This window comes from Haliotis asinina, chromosome 2 (assembly GCF_037392515.1).
Source record: "Haliotis asinina isolate JCU_RB_2024 chromosome 2, JCU_Hal_asi_v2, whole genome shotgun sequence".
Taxonomy (NCBI): domain Eukaryota; kingdom Metazoa; phylum Mollusca; class Gastropoda; order Lepetellida; family Haliotidae; genus Haliotis; species Haliotis asinina.
In genome coordinates this window covers 84,540,277-84,556,246 of record NC_090281.1, presented here as the reverse complement: position 1 = coordinate 84,556,246, position 15,970 = coordinate 84,540,277, and the positions used below count along the sequence as shown (strand labels likewise).

The window sequence follows — 15,970 nt, the reverse complement described above, 5'->3', positions numbered from 1 at the left end:
CCCTCTCAGCACGGTAATGACGGCATGCCATATCAAACCACGGTTGATCTTGAGTAGTGGCAGACGACAGATTTACTTCGTTTCATACAGTTAGCAGCTTTGCAAATCAAATGTACAATCGTCACGTTATGGCTGCAATATTGCCGATGTGACGTTAAATATTAACTCAGTCAAATGTACAAATGAATCTACAGCTTCTGCAATGTTTTCAGACACAACATCAAGAAAATTATCAAACAAGTTTATACTATCATATACTATCCAAAGGTAGTATAAACGTGTTTGATAATGTCCAAGTCATTTATCACTATGGGTATTCCTTCCAGATAAGTTGACACCACAGGTTATTCAGTCTGGAATACGGTTCGAAGTAGTGTGTCAGCATGCTGGAGTTGGTGACTTGGACATGGTACCCGCGGCCCATTGACAATAAACAATAAACATTGGAGATTTCCAGTCCAGAGTTTCCATTCCGTACTCAGGGAATCCTGGCACCACTAATGGACATAACTTTCCACGGCAAATTTTGGTGTCTGAACTATACTGCCCATCAAATGTTTAGATGCCCTTAAACCACTCACAATATGTCATCTATATATAAAGTTACTTCGGAGATGAATTTCTCCTCTAACTTGTGGGAACCAACCGCACACCTTATACAGATGAATTGCACGAGGATCATACATCAAATTGCTAAAACGCATATGTAAATATCGTGCATGTGAACAGCTGCTTTTTGGTGTCACCTTTTGTTAAGAATTCGCCAATTCGTTGTATCTGAGTGATTGTATTGTATCATTTGTTGACCTTTGCCAAATTGCGGATTTGTTTTAAAGTACACCAGTTCATACGTAAACAACACCTTCAAACAGTATGAAATATTTTGCAAAATGTAGTTTAGAACCGTAAGTGACTACATTTACACTAGTGAGTCTAAATCTTTGATGCATAGTGCATACTCTATGACACCCCTAAAGTAATAACCGTGTGCTAACGGCGGAGACAGTAATACGTCTTGAGGTCTATTGGCTGTAGAGTTACCAGTCACAACTTAAACAGGGACAGAGTTCGAACTGTTAACATAACAAGTGTGTTTCCAGGCAACGTAGATAAAATGCTATTTTGAACGCCTGTATAGCAACAATTATAATGCAATTAAGCCCACCTGCGACAATGAGACTGCGTGATGCGATGTCGCCATCTTGGAACCAATAACTGGAGAAGCAGCTTCAAAAACCAAATGTCAACTAACGTCGTACTGTATTGTTGTATGTGTGGATCCAGAAAATCTGAAAGAGCCTGTTAAACGACTCCCGGTTCGCTTTTGCGGAAGATCCCAGTGTTGAAAGTTAATATCAGTGAGTGAGTGAGTGAGTGAAATGGGCTTCACACATTGTAGCCATGTGCAGTATCCAACCCAAGTCGCTTTAACCGGGGGCGGTGGGGCAGCCTAGTGGTTAAAGCGTTCGCCCGTCACGCCGAAGACCCGGGGTCGATTCCCCACATGAGCACAATGTGTGAAGCCCATTTTCTGGTGACCCCCGCAGTGATATTGCTGGAATATTGCTAAAAAGCGACGTAAAAATAAACTCACTCTCTCACTCACTCGCTTTAACCAGGAGGTTGCCGCACCACCGGTAATATCTCCAAGATAAGGCACAAGACAATCACGAATGTATCGTTAACAAGTTTTACGTTGTTACATCGATCAACAAATCTAGGAGGAAATCATCGACAATACATCGAGTTATCACTGGTTCGAAACAGACGGGCGTCACCATGATGCCCTTCAGTAGTGCAACCTAGTTGAAAAGACCAACAACTGATCTGAGTTCATCTGATACAAATAATATTTATTCGAGACATTTTCAGTTACAAATATTCATTAACCATTTGAATCACTGTAGAATTAACATTTGTACAACACCTTGAAATATTTCATCAAACAACACATTTTCACAATCATACCAAGAAATACGAAAACACTCGATGAGGGCCATGCTGTCCTACTTACCAGCCCCCATCGAGGATTCCATAACATGTTGGTTATGTTGTGTACATGGCATTTTTATTTATTCTGTGTATAGCGATTGTGTGAAACTCCTTGTTTTGCTAAATGTTTGTCATGCAATCATTAATTTAACATTCGATATAAGCGTATCCGAATTCATCCAGACGGTCAGGTCTAATACTCCGGACGTCTGTATTGACATGCCGCAGCGCAAAGAGATACGAGAACCAGTTTTGATGGCGTGTTTTCGAAGAATGTGGGTTTTCATCATACGGCGATTGAAAACAGGATATGTAGGAATTACATTTCTCTCTATATTTTTGTACGCAAATGAACCTAGGTCTGTGTTATGCAAGACGTGTAATTTTCTTTCGTTTTGGTAAACAATAGTCACAACAAATGTCCACATTATCTAAATCGATCATATCATAAAGCCTATGAGCTAGGGGGCCCTTACCGCTTAATATAATCGAGATACATGAGGCTGTAGGTTTCCATGACAACAATCTACATTCACGGGTGTCCAGTTTGTCAATAATTATACAGCATTTGTGGGAGTGGGTCATCATTACTTTGTGGATGAAATATACACCATGTGTAGATATGCCGGCTCATTCTAAACCCGGAGCAATTCCAGTTCAAACACCGAGTACAAACCAGGAATGTGTGTTGCTAGAAATAGAGTAGAAACATCGGCAGTGATACGGTTGATGTTGTAAAGCCCGCGTTGTTGATTCCGGAAGTAGAATTAACAAGTCGGATGTGCTCCTGGGGTCGACTTCCGGAACCAACAGTTTGGGGTGATTTCAACAACTAATTCCGCACAATGCCGCATGTATTCAGTCGGTTGTGCATTGAATTATGACAGGGGTAATCGATTCACGAGAGACATGCATACATGTAGTCATGGTGACTTCGACGTTCTTCATAGAGGACGATGGTTGATGAAGGCCCTTTTCGGTCACACAAGAAAGTAACTGTTAAAAAGTAGGTATCATTTTCACACACGTTCAGGGCGTATAATGTGATGAAGATACACAAAATAGTGGCAAAAAATGGAATACTTTAAAATACATGGGTCAAAGACATGCTCATGTCCACATTTTCAACAAAGATCGTGTTTGACACATCCTAGCATAAATGTTCATTTGGGACACTCAAAAAATACATATGTATAATAACTACCAACGTGCAGACCTATTTTCATAATGCCTCGTTCCTATAAAATGGATGAATCCACACGGGTATATCCACGTGTTTGTGCACTGTTCAGTATAATGAAAATAGCCTCGATAGGAATATATCACACACACACACACACACACACACACACACACACACACACACACACACACACACACACACACACACACACACGGACACACACACACACACACACACACGGACACACACACACACACGGACACACACACACACGGACACACACACCACACCAGGAGAGATTAAGATTAAGTGGTTTAATTGTTGGTCTAATTAACCTAGGACTATACAGCTTCTTTAAGAGGGCATGGGCTAAATTTAGCAAATACATGTACTGCGAATTGTAAATGTGCCCGAATGTGATTTTTTATGAGCCATATTATTCTATATTGTGCGATTGGACTGATGTCAGACTGGTATAACAATGCCATTTCAGTGCACATTTATACACAGTATAGGTGTATCGTGTCGTCTATTTCATGAGCAAGTGTTAATTTCTCACTAACAAATGCTGATGGTAAACAAGAAAGGGAAACGAATCCTGCCTCACCAGTGACACTCATCACAAACACAATGAAAAGGCAATTCTGTGTATCGCATAATTATCAGTTATTATCATATTTTTACAACATGCAAAATCATTACGTCCGTATTCACTAATACCCTTCTAGTAAGATTCCATGTATGTAACTGTTTAATATTCCCCGTCTCGCTTATATGAAACATAAGAATTAAGCATTAATAAAACAATCTGAACACATCGGAATCTAACTCGCTGACGTACAATTCCATGACCGCCTACATCCTCTGCTTGAATGTCACAGATACACTTTTCCTGTTACCGATGCAACACTATCCCTTTCTGATATAGCTAGTGATTCCATTGTGATAATATTGATCTATGATTATTATTGTGAACCCAAATGTTAATCACTGCAGATAAAGAGGATGGGTTTGATGAAGACTGCCAACTGACGTCTAATCAAATTAACCGGTTTCTCTAATGCGATAGTATTTCCTAATTTGTGGGAGTGGAGTAGAATTTCATGAAACACGTGGCTTCTAATGTACAACAACGTTGGTTTCCTGTTTCCTTGACAGTCTGTTAATCAGGTTGTTCTTCTCTAAAACGTTGCAACTACAAAAGTAGTCTTCAATAAAGAAGCACAGGGTCTTACGGTTCAATGCAAATTATGTGTATGGCTACTGATAGAGCAGAATAGGCTAATCTTCCAACCCTCGTGCGAACACCTGGAGTCATCCCTAATTCCAATGTGACATTACTTTTAATACAACTAATTGAGACATAATTGCCGATAGGCGTCAAAGTTTGAATTTCATTCGCTGAGCTAAACCGGAGCTGTTCTTAGAGTGTGTCTGACAGTCGTGTATTCACATACAATGACGTGCTTGGATGTTTTGTGACACAGTTATGTACACAGAGAGTGGGTTAAGCATTACTTCTCACTCGGCAATATTCCAGCTTTGTTGTACATAATTGAATCTGGACAAGCAATCCAGTGATCGGCATGAGCATCGATCTTCGCAACTGTGATTCAATGATATGAGTCAACCATTTCAGTGAGCCTGACCATCCGATCCCGTTAGTCGTTCCTTACGACAAGCATGGGTTGCTGAAGGTCAGTTCTAACCCGGATCTTCGCGGGTTTGATTCCGTAAATAAGCGTAAAAATTTGATGCTTGGCGTTTTTCAATGAGTACACATAAATATATACTGGTCCGTTTTTCAACAGCGATTTACGTATATCCCCTTTACCCCGGGTTTACTTCAGTCGATAGGCAAATTTTTTTGTGACTAAACGAACGTCGGTACAGTAATCTAATGGTACAAACGTTTGGTCGTCCCAGCACAAATACCAGTTCGATTCCAGCATTGGTGTAACGCGAAACCCATTTTTGGTGTGCGTTCGATATGGTATAGTATACCATAGATATATTTGTGTCAGCGGCATAAAGTCATACGCACCTGTTCAATGAAAGAAAGCAAACAATCCACGTCGGAATACACTTCACATTTAACCAGAATTACCCACGGGCAATAAACACGAGGGTAATTAACACAAACTACGAAAGAGGGCACTGCACCGTTTCTACTCCGTGGGAAAGGATATATAGGTTAATAACATACATATAGGAGAATGATGTCCATTATATAAACGATCAGTCAAAACGAGTCAAAACGACCAAGGGCTGTCCGAGTGCATTGTCCTGTCCAGGGCTTCAGTATTGACCACTCTTTAAACCAAATGACGAAAATACTTCAGTTACCATTATGGAGTAATTTGGTAATTATTTGTTATTACATGAATCAATGGACATGACCACAACCATGATGAAAAGTATATGTTTTGATGACATTTTATCCAGACTTGCTGATATATCTCCGAGTGTTCTGGCGTACATATACACAGTAGATAGGCTAGATGCTTGACACTCCGATATATTAAATTGTGCATATTGGTGTGTCAAGAAACTGACAAACCGCAGTCGACATATTTGGTTGCATATAGAAATAATGCGAAAAATACATATTTTACATATACAATACCTATTGTGTACTTGAAGCTTGTATTGGAATATATAGAATATATCACAGTAAAATGTGTTGCGACAAACATATCCTTTAGCATCGATCAGCATATATACATATATTGAATATTCCACAAATATATTTGTACAGTATGAAGCCATTGTTAGTTCAAGTGTAAAGGATGTTGTCGCAATTTCATATTCCGCTTTTTGGTAAACGTCACATTCACAACCGTAGAACAAAGGTCACAGGTCAGATCCGGATTGGGATACCAGTTATATCCTCCATTCTCTTGATGATTCTTGCTGCCTACTAGTCTCAATGCGCATGCGAATTGCTTCCTTGAGATGCTCGATCTGGCTTTTGATTGGCGCAGATTGACTTTCTTTCTTCTTCCGCTTTGTAATCTTCCGCATGTAGTCCCTCAAACCAAGAGCAAGCTCCCTGGTAGGAAAAAGGTCATGTATTCATAAAGGCAACCTTCAATAAATAGGCTGACAAACAATACGTATTTACATATTTTGTTCATTTTAGGAGAAGAGTTGTCATAATGATAATAATAAGACTCTTCAGACATATTTCTATGCTTTGTATAGTGGGCGAGTGAGAGTTACTGAGTGCGTTTCACAACCTTTTAAACAGTAGTTTGCCGACACCACTGTGTCACAATTTAATGTCAGACGAAAGCCTAAGGCAATACTGATACTAGACGATTACCAATAAGGGATTCGAATACAAAAGTGCGTGGACTGCAAGTGTCAATAAAATAAGGACAGTGATGAGTGTAACTGATATTCTCGAGTATAAATAGAATGTTCTTCAGTGCATCCGGTGTTAGCGAAAGACAGTGTTGAGTGTATAGTATTCCCAGAAATTATTGAGAATCATGTTGCGTCATGTAACTCATTACGTTTATTAACTTCTGGCGTTTTACTTACATAAACATGTTAAAACATCATCCTTTTACAGTCTCAGTCTTGTTTTAGTACTTTGTTAGACCTCCTCGCTCAGCAATGCATGTCTGAATACGCCTAGGCACACTACCCATCAAAGTTTGTAGGTAATCGTGTGACAGGGTATCCCAATATTGGACCACCTCGGCCTTCAATATTTCTCAGTCCCTTTGGTTTATTCTGTCCTTCATGACTCCCCACACATTCTCAATTGGGTTTAGGTCTGGGCTGTAACTGGGCCAGTCTAAAACTTGAACATTTTCGCCCGACAACCACTGTTTTGTGTAGCACGCAGTGTGTTTTGGGTCATTATCATGCTGGAAAATCCAATCATCTTCATACAATGTTTTTGCTGTCGGAAGAAGGTGACCATTTAGAATGTCAACGTATCTTTCTTTTGTCAAGTTTCCCGTGAAAACACACAATGGCGGCACTCCGTGAGCCGATATGCCACCCCACATGTGAAACTTCGGGCTATGTTTTGGTCGCTGGTAGATAGGTTTGACAGTATCTTTGGTCCAAATTTTCACACAATTAGGGAAAAGCCAAACAGAACTTTCATCCGAAAAGAAAACATTATCCCAATCTTGATTTTCATGAGCCCGACACCAGTTTAAACGTTTTTCCTTTTGTGCATCTTTCATCAACGGCGAGGGAATTCCATGTTTTTTCACCCAATTAAGTCTCTCTAATTCCTGTCTAACTGTTTCATTGCATACCTGAGGACTTCCTCTGCTAATCATTTCATTTCTGATGTTCTCAACACTTTTCAACTTGCCCCTACTCACAATCTGCCCAAGTCTTCGGCGATCCACAACACTGAATTTCCTAGGCCGACCTGCCCCTGTTTTGTGCTCTATCCCGGTTCCTGTTTGAATATTCTTCAAAGTTCTGTATACTGTAGACAGAGGAATACCATGTCTACCAGCTAACACTTTAGCATCAGCCTCACCCCTATCAAAATCATCTAGAATGAGCTTTCTTTAAAAATGGGACAATGCTGAACTGCTCAGTTGCCTAATGAAATGTTTAGTTATAGTCACCAGAGTCAAAAAAGTGTTTCCCTGTATTTAATATTAATACAGCAGTCTGTGACATGCTCCCTGTAAACGATACATACTCGTAGTCGACGAAGCCGTCCGTGTTCCTGTCCAGTTTCTCCATCATGATGTCCATGGAGCGAGAGCTGAGGGGGATGCCGTCGTTCTGGCAAAACGAACGAACGAACGATATTTGATCTATCGTGTAAACATGGTCTCTATTGTGAAGAGGGGAAATATGATATAGTTTTACTTGGACGAATGTTAACCTGTGGTGAACGATCTGGTTTCTGTTCTGTACACACACGATAACAAGTAAGTTACGTCATTCAATGTTAAATTACGTTTCAAGTAAATGAACATGGAGAGACATCCTGGAATTCGCCTTTGCGTCCGTATGAAATCCTTAAGGGATAAAGGGCGGATAACTCTCACCAGCAGTCCGTTTCTCAGTTCCTCTCTATCCAGTGAGTAACTCTTGTCCTTGTCCAGACTATGCAGCAAGTCTATGAGACGGAGGTTCTTTCTGCGCATATAGTCGAAGAGGATGCTGGACGGATCATCAGTGTCAAGGACGACAGTTTTCCCATTGCGCTTGAAGTCCTCGTGACGCATGGCAACGCCATATTTGACCCGGAGTGGCCGCTTGGTCTGGACCTCATCGAGGAGATCTGTAAAGTCTTCTCCTACAGCAACTTCCTGTAACACGAGTGAGTCTGTGAATGATTAAGTGAGTGGGTAGAGGATTTTTGTAGGAATTCCACGGAAAGGGGAATAAATAATGGACATTGTACGCATTTGAAGCTTGTCGATGTATGTGTAGAAGAGTATGTGATCCTATTTGGGACACTACATCGGACACATTCTCAAACATCGTTAATACTTCTAGAGTATTCTTCTATGCGTTTATCAATACCTTGTTAATAAACCAGTCCGAGGGTGTGATGGTGCTATTACCACGACGCCGTGTATAACTCAGGGACGTCCAATGAGCCCAGTGCTCGATGGGGTAGACTTATGGATACAGGGTTCGCCCGAAACGCCGAGCACCCGGCTTCTATTCTCCTCATTGAGAAAAGGTATGGAGCCCAGTTCTGCGTTATGAAGTGTACAAAATAACGTTTAGACAATAGACTTACGGAAAGGTCAAGGTCAATGAGAGCTGTGGCGTCATCTTCAGATATTGCTTTGAGAATACTCATAGCGCCCTCTGTTGTCAACGGGTTGATTCCAATCTGGAGAAAATACAGCATTTCCAGAAATATTCTCATGAAGGAATTAACAGTGTTAGCTGTAACAAACATTTAATAAATATTGTGAAGTAATCGTAGAACTGATCCTGTTATAATCAGTCTGTTAAGAATTTAATAAACGACGTCGATTCGCCAAGTAATTGCTGATCATTGCTGTTCGAGCGTACAACGTCCCTTGAATAGTGAGATGTAACTCCTTTGAAACTCTCATGTGTCGAGGTTGCAAGTGAGCCGTGAGGGTCCGGGGTAGAATAGGCCTTCAGAAACCCATGCTTGCCAAAAAAGGTCGGCTATGCTTGTCGTAAAAAGACGCGACTAACGAGATCGGGTGGTCAGGCTCGCTGACTTGGTTGACACATGTCATCGGTTCCCATTTGCGCAGATCGATGTACATGCTGTTGATCACTGGAAGACAGGTACTCATTCACTTGCTCTCTGCCGCCAGCGTTACGTTATCTTCCCACATCACACAATCTGTCTTAAATAAGGGATAGTATATGAGCGCCCATGTCATACCATGTACATGACACGCGTGCCTAAATGTTGCGTGGGATACACTGATATTTAGGCACAAGTGTTGTAAACAAAGTGTATTATGGGCACGAACATAATATGCTGTTTATTACCGAAGTCATTAAATTGAGGAAAACACACCCAAATCTACTTTCAAACATGGGCTGGCTACCCGTCGTCTCCACATGTAGAACGCAACGTCACAAAAGAACCGTGACGTTATGGCATCGTTCATGACGTCACGTCACCATGACAAAGTGATAAAGTGCCCTATTTCATCGTATGGAAAATATGAACTCCGAAATGGTCGCCCTCGTAGATAATAAACAGGATTCCTATCCCTTTCAGTGTCCCTAGTCAGGATAGCGGAAAGCCAGTAGTTATACGTTATATATAGAGGTTACACGTCAGCACTTGTTGTTACCCTGCCTGAGGCCTGTCAGTCAGAGGATACGTCTATGTCAAATCTATATTGCCTCTCGGAAAAATACATTGAGGATGAATACATGAACAATTTTATGGATAGGAACTTCTTATTATTCTTTATCATGACATTTCAGAGCTCATTATTGCTCCTTCATCAACGGATGTTCGTATCAGACCTCTCTCCAGCTGCATCGACCAACAGGATGTACCTTAAACCCTTCTGAGAGAGCTGCAACAACTAGTGAGATGTACCGTAAGATCCTTGAATAATGAGTTGCACTGACCAGTATAACTTACCTTAACGACTCGGTGTGCTCCGCCGACCAGAAAGAAGTACTGTACCGGCCTTTGAGACCAGAGAGAAGTGATTTATGGACTATGTTAGAGCTGCACCGACCTATGGGCGTACATTAATAACTTTGAGAAAGCTGCATAGTACCGACCCATGATATTAATTTTGAGTACCTGGAGAGAGCTGCCCAGAAAAGTATGAAGTAAACAAACCATGAAAGGTATCTTCAAAGACTCTGGTCCAAGCTCTAAAGACGCTGAAGCTCCACTGACCCATGAAGACGTACCTTGAGGACGTCCTGAGCGTTGCACAAACCGGTAAGAAGTAAAGATGGATGGAACTTTGAGAGTTCTGCACCAGCCGTTGAGACGTACTCGTACCTTAGGGACTGTCATCGATCAGTGAAAAGTAATGACATATGAGGGCTTTAAGATAGCTGCACTAGTCAGTGAGACAAACCTTAAGAGAGCTGCATCAGTAGGTGAGAAGTGATGACCTATGAGGACTGTGAGAGTTCTGCACCAGCGTCATGAGACGTACCTTAAGGATTTTGAGAGAGCTGCATCAGTAGGTGAGAAGTGATGACCTATGAGGACTGTGTGAGTTCTGCACCAGTGTCATGAGACGTACCTTGAGGACTTTGAGAGTGTTGTTCTTTAGCAGTCCGTTGAGCAGAAGGCGGAAGGCACAGATGTTGATCCTGTTGGCTTCGAGGTCCAGTTCCACCAGGGTCTTGTTCTTGACCAGGGCTTTAGACATCTCCTGACTGCCCTCCATCCCAAACCCATTCCAGGACAGAAAGAGCCGGGTTAGACCTGTATTGACCTAAAATGGAACAGAGTGAGTGCGTCAGTATGGTTTTTAGCAATATTCCAGCAATATCTCGACGACGGACACCAGACATTGGCTTCACACATTGTACCCATGCCGGACATCGAACCCGGGACTAACCCGGCGTAACGAGCCTTGAACCACTAGGCTACCCCGCCGCCGAAAAGTGAACAGATTAGTTGAGGAATTTTCTGGGACAAATTTACGTGCATCAATTAAAATATTGGGACCTATATTCATCTAAAGATAATAAATGTGTCTGAAAATTGTACACCTTTTAAGTCACTGGAGTTATTTCGAAGTTGTAAAGTATATCTTTAGATAAGGAATGGCAGTTCAAAGCCTGATCTTGCTGAACAATGGTCCATTTCGAAAAATACACTGAAAAATGAGATTACATCAAATATGAACATGGACGCAAAAAGTCAACGTAGATAAATACAGTTGTAGATATAGAGATGGTCGCAGAATAAAAAGAAATACCTAAAACGGCAGTATTGATGTATTTGCGCCTTCGAGTGCATCGATGTAGACGCTTCTAACTTAAACATACGTTATAAAACAACAAGAAATCAACATCGATATACGTACTTCTGAGGAAAATATTAAACATTCAATAGATAGTAAACATCGAAATTCTTGTTTCTTTGGCAAAGATATATCGACGTTGATTTTAAGACTTTCTATTTACAGCTCCCTAATGCCATTGAAGATGTTTTCAGATCGGTATTGTGATGTCGGTATGAAGTCTGCGATATGCTTGTCTTCATATCGATTCCATACAACTGCACTGTGTAAGTGTTTATTCATATGCTGGCTTCATACAACTGCCTGACAACAGCAATAACACATGCCAACATAACAGCCTCTAAATATTATTGATTAATGGACACTAAGGGACAATATCAAAACATCTGACATGAATTTTACAACTTTGTACTGAAACTAAATTAATCTATTATTCGCAAAATGCATTATAACATTTCCTGATGGCTACTCTCTATCGACACCAAATGTTCCTAACGTCAAATATTCTCGCAATCCAGAGTTACTTTGCCTTTACAAAACATACGGTTTGAATCATAACGCGTGGAAAAATGTGATTATTAATTTTTACCCTCATCATATCATTGAAAATACAATTACCTACCTATCGGTCGGTATGAAATATAAAATCCCTTTATTGCAGGAAAATACATTAACGAAAAAGGAAATATTTGATAGGGCCCCTAATCACCAAAACATGTATGTTCTGTTGAATCGTGACTGTTAAGTGCGCCATGACTGGCTCAGGAACACTGCAGATCTCGATTCACTAAAAAACTACATAAATTAAGAACGGAAGCTATAGGCTTTTTTCAAACTATATGCACCATTAATGCCAACAAATGCGTAAAGATTTCATTTTTCTCTGTTCTCTGGCGACCTCGTACAATGTTTTGTCAAACAAACTTGTACCAAGGTATCGTTACGTTTCACACGAACATAAATAAAACCTTACTCAATAAGCCGTGGAAATATATAACAGGCTATTATGATGTCTTCAAGTTTTATCGGGAGATCGATACAGCGGACAATGCGAGATTACATCGATGGGTTGTTAAAGTTTCTTCTCGCGCAGGTTATGAAAAGAGCTTACTTCAAATCGTTATATGTTCTGGAAAGCTTTCTGTGAGTCATCCTAATGCGAGATGAGTTTATAAGACATATGGGTGTTTGATAAAGGTGGCTATTGCCTATAAAGTCGGGATGAAGATGTCTATCAATAATCGTTATTTCAGACGATGCTCATGCGTTCGTATAACCGGAAGTTGTACATATTCGTGTCCTCTGGTTTGGCTCCTGCTTGTTGGTTATTAAACCAATGCGAACCTGAGCGAACCAAAAGTGGATTAAAAGAAGACTGCTAACCTGTAGTCCCTGACATATTGCCACCGCTCCCTTCAAACGGAGATGGTTCCAGCTGAGATCAAGACTCTTCAAAGAACCGTTCACAGCTGAAAGAAAATCATTGAGAGATGATTCCACATCAATTTCAAGTTCCGATAAATGCACACACTCTCTGCTAGCGATACCACACAAAAAACGCCAAGAATTCCCAATCATTTCATATTTCCTAACATATGATGATGATGATGATGATGATGTTTAGCGTGCACTTTCCGACAACATGCGTATTTCGCACACGGAAGTAAAACATATCCGGCCAAGTCATATAACTGTTTTTGCAAATCAGTTGGTCTTTATTAGCATTGGTCGTCGGAGGCCAGTTGTAACCTGGGTTACACAGCTGCTAAAACCTAATACTGTTATCCATGCGGTACCATGGTACTGCTTGGTTGAGTGAGTGTACGTTTACGTGGCCTTTACCAATATTCCAGCAATATCACTGCCTTTACCAATATTCCAGCAATATCACTGCCTTTACCAATATTCCAGCAATATCACTGCCTTTACCAATATTCCAGCAATATCACTGCCTTTACCAATATTCCAGCAATATCACTGCCTTTACCAATATTCCAGCAATATCACTGCGGCGGACATCAGAACGGACGTCACACACTGTACCCATGTGGGAGTCGAACAAGGGTCTATCAAAATAGCAGTAAAGTTTATACAATACATGCCATCAAGGTTTTCTTTATCGTTGAGAAATAGACACTGTTAAGCAAAACAATCTTTGACATGATGAGGTGTTCCAGTTTCCTTCCCCGTCCGGTTACAGCTCCTACAACCAATAATGTCCCCAGTGACATCTTGTAAAACATTCGTCTTTAGGACGAGCTGTCACCCATAATTCAGTTATATGACTTGATCACATTTCGGTAAATAATTATAGGATATTAAATGAGCTTCCTCTTTCATATCAAGTTTATGTCACGAGTGAAATAATTTTGGTTTGTCACGAGCTTTAGCTAAAAGCTCGTGACAAACCAAAATTATTTCACTCGGGACATAAACTTGATATGAAAGAGGAAAGAGTTTTGTATCCTATTTATTACCCACCTTCTAAAAAGTGAAAATATCGTTAAAATAAAGCAATATTTTGCTTTCCTATATATATAGAACCATGTAACGCGGATTAGTACATCATATTGGTGATTGGAATGTCAACCGCTTCACTCCTAGAAAACGTACGCTGCGTAGAGGCAATGTTTTTCTTATACGGCGCCTAATCACAAGAAAATGAACAAATTAGGACAGCATCAAGTCGTAATCAAAATTTAATTCTTTTCAGTTCAGGATTTTTTTCAAAAGCAATAAAATATTCATCAAAACACTTGCGAAGTGTAAATGTTTTGAAATTGACTACGTTACCTAAATCTTGCCTGAATGTCAGTCGCCTATCACTGTCGGGCTAGTCGTCATGCTGAGACGTGTTCACAAAGAAGAAGATTCTTGGGAGCATTTAATTAGGCGTGGCAAACTCAACAGCAAAGATGAATGTGAATAACAGGGAATTGTATGTCTCAAATAGTTGAGCTTAATGTTCTTCATCGGAGGACGAGTTACTGTAAATAATTCGGCGACGTTTTGCGCAGGATGCCAGTGACGCCTTCTCATCTCAGCTTGGAATTCCCACTTGTCGAGATTCGATGTTTATGTTGAAGACTCCACCGAAAATTGCATCTGAAAACACAGCCTACAACCTCTAACGAAGACGATTTCAAGCCTATTGTGTTTAGTTTCTGGGAAGTGCTTTTGACCCCTACATAAGAAACCACGGGAGGCATGGCAGTGACAATATGTTTGTGCGGGAGGACGCGAATGGATGCGGCTGACAGTGGCAGTGATAGAGATACAAGAGCGCCACTCGTCTTTTGATGTTGTTCGTTACTGTGCAGTCCTGACAACATACACGCAGAAGGTATTCAATCTCTTGATAACATTCACAACTCTTCCAACCAGCTGTCCGTCAATTTTGACGAAATCATTAACTTTTACGGGCGACGCCATATTTGTTTACACTCAAGAGAGCCCTACTAGACGTATTTGTTTACGTATTTTTATAGATTGTTTTATTTTCGTTTTTATTACAGAAACTTGAGTTGTCATAGAATTGAAAATAATGCTAGTAACCACACTAAATGAAATAAATGTTATCTAATTCCATAGAAGTGTTTTCGTTTTACATGCTCTCAGGTGTGAAAACTTGGATGAAAATCATGAATGGAATGAGTGATGAAAGTAGTACCAGTAATGTCAAAGTTCACGTATTAGCCAATCAAATCACTCGAAGGTGTTGTGACACATATGTGTCATAACACTTTGTTATGAAACACCTTTAGGAAGTACCACGTGGGTAATAATAACTGTTATGGCGCTGCACCTTGGACACATTAAATACCTGACGTCTTACGGCTTTGGACACTTTGAACAGCGGGCCATGACGCAAACAATCATAAGTAGACCATATATTGTCATGACAACATACAAACACGCTGTCGATGAAACAAGCAGCACTAAAGATTGAAAGAGCGTCGTATATTTAAATGTCCTGCCCTATTCATGATAAAGTTATATAACTGTCACCTATGAGTGCCCCCCTTCAAATATTTTATTAATAAACAAATAGGTGCCGCTTGAGTTGAATTACATTTACCGCCTTGGTCCCCAATGTAAGGGTGGCAAATTTCCATAAATGTTATTCCGAACTGTAGTACATGTAGTCAAACTGAGTCTTGAAGTCATAAAGGATTAAATTTCAACATCACCGGTCGATAAGCAAATACAGGCGTTACATGATTCCACTTAAGACTTTAAGAAAATATTGAATGCGCGCCTGTCAGTCTCCACATTGTACCACGGTAAATGTCTGAGACGAAGCTGGAAGTTTCCACCTAACTCACGCACTCAATCACTCACTAAAGAAATC

General features: G+C 40.5%; 1 protein-coding gene across 3 annotated transcripts in view; it reads right to left on the bottom strand.

Annotated features, from left to right (window-relative positions):
• Positions 1-1,832: 1,832 nt before the first annotated feature.
• The window catches only part of LOC137274455 (leucine-rich repeat-containing protein 74A-like), a 59,694-nt gene continuing 45,556 nt past the window's right edge, over positions 1,833-15,970 (bottom strand). For 2 of the 3 annotated variants that reach the window (XM_067807643.1, XM_067807644.1), the window contains 6 exons: positions 13,003-13,088; positions 10,891-11,085; positions 8,916-9,011; positions 8,212-8,475; positions 7,857-7,942; positions 1,833-6,227 (listed from right to left, as the gene is read on the bottom strand). In XM_067807643.1, the coding sequence (XP_067663744.1) occupies positions 6,059-6,227; positions 7,857-7,942; positions 8,212-8,475; positions 8,916-9,011; positions 10,891-11,085; positions 13,003-13,088 (896 nt within the window). In that variant the 3' untranslated portion in view covers positions 1,833-6,058. The remainder of the gene's footprint in view (positions 6,228-7,856; positions 7,943-8,211; positions 8,476-8,915; positions 9,012-10,890; positions 11,086-13,002; positions 13,089-15,970) is intronic. The other variant, XM_067807645.1, reaches the window with a different exon arrangement.